The sequence below is a fragment of the Nicotiana tabacum genome, chromosome 12, assembly GCF_000715075.1.
Source record: "Nicotiana tabacum cultivar K326 chromosome 12, ASM71507v2, whole genome shotgun sequence".
Classification (NCBI taxonomy): domain Eukaryota; kingdom Viridiplantae; phylum Streptophyta; class Magnoliopsida; order Solanales; family Solanaceae; genus Nicotiana; species Nicotiana tabacum.
The window spans coordinates 85,238,448-85,250,315 of NC_134091.1; the positions used below are offsets into that span (position 1 = coordinate 85,238,448).

The 11,868-nt window shown below is 35.6% G+C and overlaps 2 protein-coding genes across 2 annotated transcripts; both read right to left on the reverse strand.

The window, feature by feature from the left end:
* Nucleotides 1-5,966: 5,966 nt before the first annotated feature.
* Nucleotides 5,967-6,503, reverse strand: LOC142167249 (uncharacterized). Its single transcript, XM_075227408.1, has one exon. The coding sequence runs from the start codon at nt 6,501-6,503 to the stop codon at nt 5,967-5,969; it is 537 nt and encodes a 178-aa protein (XP_075083509.1).
* Nucleotides 6,504-7,052: 549 nt separating this feature from the next.
* LOC142167250 (uncharacterized) lies at nt 7,053-8,706 on the reverse strand. The gene is made up of 2 exons (XM_075227409.1): nt 8,554-8,706; nt 7,053-7,955 (listed from the first exon to the last, which is right to left on the reverse strand). Exons 1-2 carry the CDS (start codon nt 8,704-8,706, stop codon nt 7,053-7,055), a joined length of 1,056 nt encoding a protein of 351 aa, XP_075083510.1.
* Between the last annotated feature and the right edge of the window lie 3,162 nt (nt 8,707-11,868).

Below are 11,868 nucleotides of genomic sequence, written 5' to 3' on the forward strand. Positions count from 1 at the left end.
GATAAAGCCTATCATACAAGTTATCAAGATCGGACTTACAAGAGAAATGCTCGTACCAGAAAGAATAGAAGAACAAGAAGAGATAGAAAAAATAAATATTCCAGACTTTTATGCAAATAAAAGGATTATTGGAATATCCACTATACTAAATGAGCTAGCAAATAACTACCTAAATCAGAATGCTATTTGGAGTTATTATTCAAGAGAACAAACAATGATATATTCAAATTGCAGAGAGATACGAGAAGCAGATATGGAAGAATTAAGACAATGGGTCTTAAGTCTTTTAAAACCAGAACAACCTACAACTACAAGAGCTATAAGGACGAATTTCATCTCTCCAGAACTGTTAACAAGATATTGCAAGCTAATCAGTCACAAATATCCAGACCACATATGCTCTAAATGCAAAGGAGAAGATAACATTGTTCCAGACGTACAACTGGAATAATCGAGAAGAAGACGACAAACTAGACGACAAAAACTATGGCAGACAAGATAAAGTAAAAGATTTATTAGATTCTTTTCTTTTTTTAATGTTATTTTGTTTTTTGTAAAAGTCGTAAAGAAAATAGTTCTTTACTTTATGAATAGTAAGAGTCAGTTTCATGAACAGTAAAGGTCGTTCATGAATAGTAAGAGTCAGTTTCATGAACAGTAAAGGTCGTTCATGAATAGTAAGAGTCAGATTCATGAACAGTAAAGGTCGTTCATGAATAGTAAGAGTCATTTTGTAATCTTTAAATAGCCTTTCGATTATGAATAAAAGACAGGCTGGATCTTCAGGCATCCAAAGAACTCTCTCTTCTCTCTCTTCTCACTAAATATACTTAAAGATAAAAATACAGGAAAAGCTATGGATCAACAAGAAGATATGAAAGCTATGAAGCAACAAGAAGATATCAAGAACCTACAAAAACAGGTATGTCATATTATAATTATGAGTAGCTAAATTATTATATTCCTGATAATCTCTTATATGTAAATTATAATTATCCATCATATAATAGTACTGTTATAGAAATCATCTTGAGAAAGTTTGCCATGAAAATATGCTGAGAGTAGGTAAGCCCAGACTATGCATCCTAAGGTTGAAACCGGTAGGCAGAGAGGCCGTTTAGGGGAGTAAACAAAGTTGAAGCGCTGTTAGGGTAACTGATTGAAGCAGAAAATCATGGTAGTGACCAGAAAAGATGATTAAAATAACTTATTATAGTATGATGAATAAGGATAATAGACATAGAGATTAAAAGGAATATGTTTAGCAAATCATATGATAAAATGAACACTTACTTAATAGATGATGATCTTAGTTATAAGATACTTATACTATATATACTAAAAAATATTGATAATGATGTAAAAAGAATAATATATGAGAAATTACTTACTTTTGAAATAATAAAAATAATGGATCAAAATTGGACAGAATTAATTATACCAGAAATAGACTTATATGAATTAGATCTGTATTCTGATAACACATAATGAATAATATATACCTACAATATTGGCAACAAACTACCGACAACATAAAATTACTAACAAATTTAGTAAAAACTAATATAGAAGAATACCAAAGAACCCAAGACATAGAATATATAGAATATATATTAGAAAGCTTAAAAGAAATAATTAGATTAATTCCACTACAAAAAGAATATTATGAAAAAGCTTTTACATTTGACTGAATTATAAATGAAATTAAATGAAAATAATAAGGACAGTAAATCTCATATATCAAAAATTCAAATTCATAATAAGTGCCAATTATTCAATAGCAATAAACGATAAGAATATAGATAAATTATTAGTATTATACTGGAAAATGTCAGGAATAGAATTAACACCTGGAAGTAAAATATTTACAGCTAGATGTAAAAACTTATACGTCCTAACAACAAAACATAAAATAGCAGCAAAAAATAAAATTAATAAAATCAAAATAGAAAACCCGTTTGAAAGAATAGTTACAGTTATTGACAATAATGAATATAGCTATAAAGAGATTGACATGGAAGAAGATTTAGAAATAGTAAAAGAAAGATTAAGTACATCAAGTATACCAAACCAATTAACTTATGAAACACCAACATCAATAAGTACATCAAGAAGAGAATATATAATCCCAAAAAATATAATAAGAAACACAAAAGAAAAAATAAATACATACCACTACTATATAACAGGAATCATGGAACAAAGAAAATATCAAATATTAATAAATACAGGACAAGAAGAAAACTATATTACAAGAGAATTAGTACCAGAAACTGAAATAATAACTACTGAACAATTATGGTTCTGGTAATTTTGTGAAATATAATTTTCTTATTTCTTTGCCTTCTTCTGTATTATATGTTCCTTTATAATAATATTCTTTAAATGCACAAGTATATTCATCTATATAGCACATATTACATATTGCTAATTTTGTTATTAGGTTTCTATTTATTTATTTTTCCTTATTTTGTTCTTCAATTTCTGTAGTCATACTACTAAATTCGTTTCTTATAAGTAAAAATACAACTACTCAATTAGAAATTAGAAAATATAAGTAAAAATACAACTACTCAATTAGAAATTATCATATTTACAATAGACAAAGTAAAAATAATCCAGAATGAATTAGAAAAATTATATAATGATAACCCTCTAAAAGGATGGAATAAACATAAGACAAAAATAAAAATAGAATTAATAGAAGAAAATAGTATAATAATACAAAAACCCTTAAAATATAACTTTGATGATTTAGCAGAATTTAAAATGCATATAAAAGAATTATTAGATAACAAGTATATACAAGAAAGTAATAGTAAACATACAAGTCCAGCATTTATAGTAAATAAACATAGTGAACAAAATAGAGGAAAAAGCAGAATGGTTATAGATTACCGAAATTTAAATGCAAAAACTAAAACATATAATTACCCAATACCTAACAAGATATTAAAAATAAGACAAATCCAAGGATATAATTACTTTAGTAAATTTGACTGTAAATCAGGATTTTACCATCTAAAACTAGAAGATGAATCTAAAAAACTAACAACATTTACAGTACCACAAGGATTTTATGAATGAAATGTATTACCATTTGGATATAAAAATGCACCAGGAAGATACCAACATTTTATGGATAATTATTTTAACCGACTAGAGAATTGTATAGTATATATAGATGATATATTATTATATTCAAGAACACAAGATGAACATATAAAATTATTAGAAAAATTCATACATATTATCGAAAACTCTGGTATAAGCTTAAGCAAAACCAAAACAGAAATTATGAAAAATCAGATAGAATTTTTAGGAATACAAATAGATAAAAATGCAAACACATATAGTACAAAAAATAATCAATCTTGATGAAAACATAGATACAAAAAAGAAATTACAATCATTTTTAGGATTAGTAAACCAAGTAAGAGAATATATACCTAAATTAGCAAAAAACCTAAAACCTTTACAGAAAAAACTAAAAAAGGATGTAGAATATGGGTTCGACGAAAAAGATAAGGAACAAATAAGGAAGATTAAAATATTGTGTAAAAAACTACCAAAATTATACTTCCCAGATGAAAACAAGAAATTTACTTATATTGTAGAAACAGATTCGAGTAATCATAGTTATGGAGGAGTTCTTAAATATAAATATGATAAAGAAAAAATAGAACATCATTGCAGGTATTATTCAGGATCTTATACTGAACCACAGGAAAAATGGGAAATAAATAGAAAAGAATTATTTGCATTATATAAATGTTTATTAGCATTTGAACCATATATAGTTTACAACAGATTTATTGTAAGAACAGATAATACCCAAGTAAAATGGTGGATAACCAGAAAAGTACAAGATTCAGTTACAACAAAAGAAATACGCAGACTGGTATTAAATATATTAAACTTTACATTTACAATTGAAATAATCACTACTAACAAGAATGTTGTTGCAGATTACTTGTCAAGACAAAGCTACCCAAACTGACCCAGATAATATAATAGAAAATCTACTCTTAGCCATGACTACACTTTGTAAGAAAGTGGAAAGTATGGATGAAGAGATACAGATAATAAGAAAAACAGCTAGTAGTCAGCAGCATGACTCAAAAAATGCGGAGATAAGACGACCGGAAGTCTCTAAAATTCCAGAGCTAGAAGGTGACGTTGAGAAACACCTAAAAACTCATAACAGTTTGTTAAATACAGTTGCAGGAAGCAGCACAACTAGCAGTTCATCTCTGCTTGTTGGGAGAGATCAACTTGTAAAGTGCGTCTCTGCTTGTTGGGATTGCTTTGAACTAAAAAACTAAAGTGTCTCCGCTTGATGGGAGCAATTAACTTGAAGAAAATGTAATCATGCATGTAAGTTGCATGCGCAAAACGTCAATACGTTCAAGACAACAATAAAGGAAAAGAAAAGCATGCCCAAGAGATACTCTTGACTGCGAAGCTAAGTTGTGGCCATCAATTGGCAGAATATTGGTGACGAGGTTTGCAACTGTCTATTCTAGCATCCGATGTGATGTAGCGGCGGTGCGAATCATTCCATTGGCGAAGTGAATAGTTTGCAATATATAGGGCTTTGAGGTAAAGCCAACGTTTACTTTGTACAGGGCGCTCCGATCGATTGAGTTGACAATTTGCCATATACATGCTCCTATTAGTGAAGCCAGCGGCTCATTTTGTACAAGATGCTGGTTGAGCGGATGATTTGCTGTATACAATACTCCGATTGGTGAAGCCAATGGCTCGTTTTGTACAAGATACTCCGGTTGATGGAGCGGATGATTTGCTATATACAAGACACCGATTGGTGAAGCCAGTGGCTCGTTTTGTACAAGATGCTCTGGTTGGTTGAGCGGATGATTTGCTATATATATGACTCCGATTGGTGAAGCCAGCAACTCATTTTGTACAAGATGTTCCGATTAATTGAGCAGAAGGTTTGCTATGTACAATATGCCTTGTTCACGCGAGTGGTCTGATTCCAATATACCTACAAAGGATTCAGGAATTAGTTTCAGTTATACCTGGATAATTTAAATAAAGGAAGAGAAGTGATAATCCTGAGAGAGTGGCGGATCTGTCATTTGCCCCAGTGTATTTCTAGCATTTCCTTGTGTCCTGTTAGTCCTGTGCTCAAAGAAAACTTCTTAACGAGAGGAGGAGTTGGTTTGTGTCGACCATAGTACTGGCTTTGCCCCGGTCCTGGTAAGGTTACGCCATGAAGTTTAGTAGGTGGGACAAATTACGATATTTTTTAGAAAGCATTTTTTGAAAATCTTTGTTTCATGGTAAATGTCGTCATTCTGGATTATTACATGCTTCAAAAGGTTCTCTGAACGCGAGCGTTTCTTCTTGAAAACTCTATCTCGTTGATGTCGATCTTCCACGATGCTTCTGGTGATGGGGCTGCTTGCTGTTGCAACTCTGTCCTAATCTGAACTAATGCATTACAAGGCTTTCTTAGGGTTATGACCGAACTCTTTCAGGTTTCCTACGTATCCAACATGAAATTAGGTCTTAACGTAGTTCGTGGATGATGATAAAATACGACAAAAATATGACCGAGCCTGATTCAGGCAGCCTACGTATCCAATCAGAATCAGGTCAAGATATACTTTGATTACAATTGATGCCATATGTTAAGATTAAGAATGAAATGGCCGAGTCTAATTCAAAATTCAGACTGCCTACGTATCCAAATGGAATCAGGCCAGAACGTATTTCAATTACAAAAGACAACTGAATCTGATAAGGATTGCCTATGTATTCCTCTCCGAGGTAATCAAGTCATCGGCGTAGTTCCGGTCAACATACAAAATGATATATTGATTTTCTATTACAGAAGAAAGGGGAGAGAGAAACCCTATGTGGGTTGCCTACGTATCCTTCCGTGGGAAGTCAGGTTGAACGTAGTTTTGTTACAGTTAAACCTAACTCTATTATCTTCAAACATAGTATCTCTTTATTGTATATGAGTTGATGGGCTTCGTGCTGACTCTTCTGTCCATTTCTGCCAAGATTAGAGCTCCACCCGAAAATAGTCGGGGAACCAAGTAAGGACATTGCCAATTCGATGCGAACTTTCCTTTGGCTTCTTCCTGGTGGGGAAAGATTTTCTTCATAACTAATTGCCCCGGTGTAATGTGGCGAGGATTCACCCATTTGTTAATTTCACTGGCCATCCTATTTTGATATACCTGACCATGGCATACTACATCCATTCTCTTTTCGTCAATAAGCATATGTTGCTCCTGTCTGACCTGTATCCACTTTACATCGTCTAACTTAGCTTCTTGGATGACTCTTAAGGATGGTATCTTGACCTCTACGGGTATCACACCTTCGGTGCCATATACCAACATGTATGGTATTGCCCCAATAGATGTTCTCATGGTGGTCCGATAAACCAATAAGGCGGAGGATAACTTCTCGTTCCACCGCATGTGATTGTCCACTATCTTTGGCTGCCTCGATTGTTCCATTCATTTGTGGTCTGTAGGATATGGAGTTGCGGTGGACAATTCTTAACTTCTCGTAGATTTCCCTCATGAGATCTCTATGGAGGTTAGTCGCGTTATTTGTGATGATTGACTCGGGTATCCCAAATCAGCAGACGATGTTGTTTCGGACAAAATCTGCCACCACCTTCTTTGTGACGCCCTTCAAGGAAGATGCTTCGACCCATTTAGCGAAGTAGTCGATGGGTATCAAAATGAAGCGGTGCCCGTTTGATGAAACAGGCTCTATAGTTCCAATCACGTCCATGCCCCAAGCGGCGAACGGCCAAGGCGAGCCCATTAGATTCAACTCATTGGGTAGAGCCTGGATGAAATCTCTGATAATTTGGCACCGGTGCCACTTCTGCACGTAGTGGATACTATCGCTTTCCATGGTCTTCCAATAGTATCCGGCTCTTAAGATCTTCTTGGCTAATGTGAAACCGTTCATGTGAGGTTTGCACATTCCCTCATGTATCTATTCTAATGGTCTGGTTTCCTCAACGGCATCTACATATCTCAACTAACCCAAGTCTAAGGTCCTCCTATACAAGACTTCCCCGTTAAGGAATGGTGATTTGCCAACATCCTTAGCGCTCGCTTCTGACTATTAGTAGCATTCTCCGGGTATTCTCTTGTCTCGAGGAATTTCTTGATGTCGTGATACCATGGTTTACCGTCTGGCTCTTCGTCTACATGAAACCAGTACGCATGTTGATCCTTGATCTCTACCTCTATAGGGTCGACATAATTCTTATCTGGATGCTGAATCATGGATGATAGGGTTGCAAGATCGCCAGCAAACTCGTTCTGGATCTTGGGAACGTGCTTGAATTCAATCTTCGTGAACTTCTTACATAATTCATTTATATAGTGCAGGTATGGAAGAATCTTGATGTTCTTGGTGGACCATTCCCCTTGGACATGATGTATTAATATATCAGAATTCCCTATGACCAAATGCTCTTTGATGTTCATGTCGACTTTCATCCCGATCCCAATGATGCATGCTTCGTACTCGGCCATATTGTTGCTATAAGGGAATCGTATCTTTGCTGATGCTGGATAGTGCTGTCCAGATTTCGAAATTAGGACTGCCCTAATTCCTACTTCTTTGAAATTTGCTGCTGCATCGAAAAACATTCTCCAACCAGGGTATGATTCTGTGATATCTTCTCCGGCGACCAATACCTTGTCGTCACAAAAGTACATAGTGAGCGACTCATAATCTTTGTCTACAGGGTTCTCTACAAGGTAGTCGGATAGAGCTTGTCCTCTGATAGCCTTTCGGGTTATGTATACAATGTCAAATTCTATGAGGAGAATCTGCCATTTAGCTAGCTTTCCGGGAGGCATCAACTTTAGAATGATATACTTGAGCCGAGATTTCAAATGTGTGGTGTACGCTAACATGTAATGCCTTAATTTCTGGTCAATCTAAGTCAAAGCACAGCAAGTGCGCTCTATAAAAGTGTATTTGGCGTCGCATGTGTGAACTTCTTACTTAAGTAGTAGATGGCTTGTTCCTTTCTTTCGGTTTTGCCGTGTTGTCCCAATACACATCCAAAGGCATTATCCAAGACTGACAGATACAACAACAGTGGATTCCCGGGCTTAGGGGGAACCAACACATGTGGATTTGACAAATATTTCTTAATTCAGTTGAAGGATTTCTGACACTCTTATGTCCACTTTGTGGCAACATCCTTTTGAGCAGCTTGAAAATAGGTTCACAAATTACTGTAGACTGGGCTATGAAACGGCTGATGTGATTTAGTCTACCCAGGAAACTCATCACATCTTTCTTACTCTTGGGTGGTGGCAACTCCTGAATGGCTTTGATTTTTGAAGGATCCAATTTTATCCCTTTTTCTACTTACAATGAAACCAAACAATTTTCCAGTAGGGACTCCGAACACGAATTTTACCGGGTTCAACTTCAAGCTATACCTCAGTAAGCGTTCGAAAAATTTCCTCAAGTCGTCCAAATGTTCTGAACTTTTCTGAGACTTGATGATGACTCATCCACATATACTTCGATCTCTTTGTGAATCATATCGTGGAAGAAGGTCTCCATGGCCCTCATGTAAGTTGCACCAGCATTTTTGATGCCGAATAGCATGACTTTGTAGCAGTAGACTTCCCAAGGTGTAGTGAAAGCTGTCTTTTCCGCCTCTTCTTCATGCATCGGGATCTTGTGTTATCCAGCAAAACAATCCACGAACGACTGTGCATAGTTGTCGATGAGGATATGGATATCTAGTAAAGGGAAGTCGTCCGTCGGGATAGCTTTGTTGAGATCTTGGTAATCCACACATATCCTGATCTTCCCATCTTTCTTAGATACTGGACGATATTCGCTAACCAAGTGGGATAATTGGTAACCCTTACTACATTCTCCTATATTTTCTTGGCTACTTATTCTTTTATCCTCAAACTCAGGTCATGCTTGAATTTTTTGGGTTTTGTTTGACTGGTGGTCTAGCAGGATCGGTAGGCAACCAATGCGAGATGATATCAGTACTTAACCCAACATGTCATCATATGACCATGCGAACACATCAATGTATTGTCGGAGGAGATCAACCATTTCTTCCTTCTGCTCCGCTTCTAGATGGATGCTGATCTGGGTTTCTTCTATGTCTTCCAGGCTTTCGAGATTGACCACTTCTGTCTCTTCAAGATTGGGCTTTTTCTGGCTTTCCAGTTGCTCTATCTCTTGTAGGAGATCGTCTGGCATCATACTCTCGTTGTATTCCACGTAATCTAGATCATTTTGCTCGAGGGTTTCATTATATGTCACAATCGTGGAACGCGGGTTTTTATTGTTTTGTCACAATCGTGGAACGCGGTAAATAAAGTTGCAATAATTATAAGAAAGCAATTCCTTTTATTTAATCAAAAGGGGAACGTTTGAGCGTTCAAAGAGCCAAATAACAAAAAGGTACAGACACAGTTCAGGCCTCAATTGACCATGCACATTTTTTATGCACTAGTGTGGGGTAGATGGGGCGACCTCTACCATGTATATTCAGGGTCTTCCCAACAGTAAGTTGTATGAAGAGGAAATATCCATCACCTGAAATAGTATGAGAAATTCAACTGGTACGATCTGCAAGGCTAAATAAATTTCTCCGATAACATCCTTCTACGATCCATCAAAAGCCCTTACTTTCACATGGCTTTCCTTGACTTCTCTCGGGTGGATACCCAACTCTCGTAGAGTAGAGAGCGAGTAGATATTGACTCATGTTCCTTCATCAACCAGTACTCGGGACACTACCTTATCTCCATATTTGATAGTGATGTGTAGAGCTTTGTTGTGATCCACACCTTCGATGGGAAGCTAATCTTTTCTGAAAGTGATCATATTTGCTTCAACCATTTTCCCAATAGTTGCTTCCAGTGCCTCACTGGTGGGGTTGCTTGGCACACTTACCCCACTTAACACTATCATCAGAGCGGCTTTATGATTGTCAGAGCTTATCAGTAAATCCATGATTGATATTTGCGCCGGAGTTTTCTTCAGTTGCTCCTCCACGGAGTATTCTTTGGTTGACATTCTCTTCAAGAATTCTGCAGCCTTGGGATTTGTTATATTTCTTTTCTGAATCTGCTCCCTTCCCAAATTCCCCCGATTGGCATCCTCATGAGCGTAGCATCTCCCCGACCTAGTCATACCGTGAGTTACTGCGGAATCTGTCATCTTGGATTTTTCCTTTTGCTAATATATCGACGGGACAGTTTTGTATTCCCAATCCTTTTCGTCCTTGGCAGCTGTGGTGGATTGTTGCTAGTAAGTCTGAACCATTACCGTATGTCTCAGTTGTACTGTGATCATTAGAGTCCTTTGAGGTGGGACCTTTGCGGCCTCTGCATTTCTTATCGTGACAATGGTTCCTTTCAAATCCTATTCTTCATCCAAGGCGATCATGTTGACCCCCTAATTCTGATGATTTGGCAGCGGATTACGGTTCACATTGGGCAGAGCCGTAGTGCACTGAATGGCTCCGCTTTTTATCAATGTTTCAATTTTATTTTTTCAACTTGAAACAATCCTTAGTATCATGCCCAGGTATGTTAGTAAATGATTAAACTGAATTACGCTGTTACTAAATGGTGTCGTTAATAATGTATTCATGGTTAACAATTTTATATTCTTGTGAATGAAATATGGTCGCTAAATAGGTTCTGAGATCATGAATTTGCTTTGGTTATTGAAATTAGAGTTATACAACTATTCCAAAGAATATGTGATGACCCATCTATGTCGTTAAGTCTTAAGACTAGCCTAATAACTCTAAAACTATCCTGATATTTGGTTTCTTTTGTATTTTCTTTGATGTTCTGTTAAGTACTGTCATGTTTGCTTTAAGTATTATATGTACTTGTAGTAGTTCACCTGATAAACTTGACTTAAACAAATATGAATATGTTTTTAGTGGTAAGATGAGGCTGTCATATTGGTTTGGGGATTTTAGTTTATGATATCTGAATTTATCCTCTCCTTTAGCATGATTCTGTAATCTTGCAAACTCTTTAGAGGTCATTGATTCTTCGATGAGCTCATAGTTGTATGATCACACTATATAAGCATTATTTGGGCAGACTGCATTCATGTACCATCTTTGTGTGCATTTTTAGGTTCATCACACGTTTCACCTAAGTTATGAGGTTTTTTGCAAGTTCTGGTGTGTTGTTTGTTAAGCTAAAATGCCAAAACCAAGTTCCACTATGCCTGAAATCCTATACTTGACTTGCTTGATAGATTTCCCCAATGTGATAATATCCCTACCCTTTTTCTGAAATCCACGTAGTGACACTGTTAGCTTAATGATGATAAAATTTTAGAAATGATGTGACTCCATGATATATATATATATATATCCTATATATGTGATCCTGCACTCATATGATTCTTCAACACTTTCTGCTTGCCTTCCATAACCATGTCTATATCTATGTTGTCCTTAGAACTTTATTGAGCTTATACGAATGAGCCAGACCTAGCTTATGAACTTTGAATGAACTTCATATTGCTATTGTTTGAGTTTAACATCATGCTTTGTTTCTCCAAATAGATTATTATAAAGTTGAAAACTCTTAAGAAGGAGTAATCATGTGTTAAACCTTAGAGTCAATACCCTGTTGGAGGTTTAATCTGATTTTATGAATCTATAACCCTGTCAATACCCTTTAGAAGTCCTAATTATATTCCTTAGTTTGTATTTCTGTTGATATGCTTCAGAAGTTCTAATTGAAGTTTGTTAATCTGCAATCCTGTTAACATTCTTAGAAGTTTTAATTGAAGATATAAATTTATGACCTTGTTAATATCTTTTAGAATTTC

Coding starts and splice junctions, on each gene's coding strand:
- LOC142167249 (XM_075227408.1), bottom strand. CDS start 6,503: ATGGAACAATCGAGGCAGCCAAAGATAGTGGACAATCACATGCGGTGG.
- LOC142167250 (XM_075227409.1), bottom strand. CDS start 8,706: ATGCATGAAGAAGAGGCGGAAAAGACAGCTTTCACTACACCTTGGGAA. Junction 7,956..8,553: donor TGATTCACAAAGAGATCGAA/GTATATGTGGAT, acceptor GCTTTGACTTAG/ATTGACCAGAAATTAAGGCA.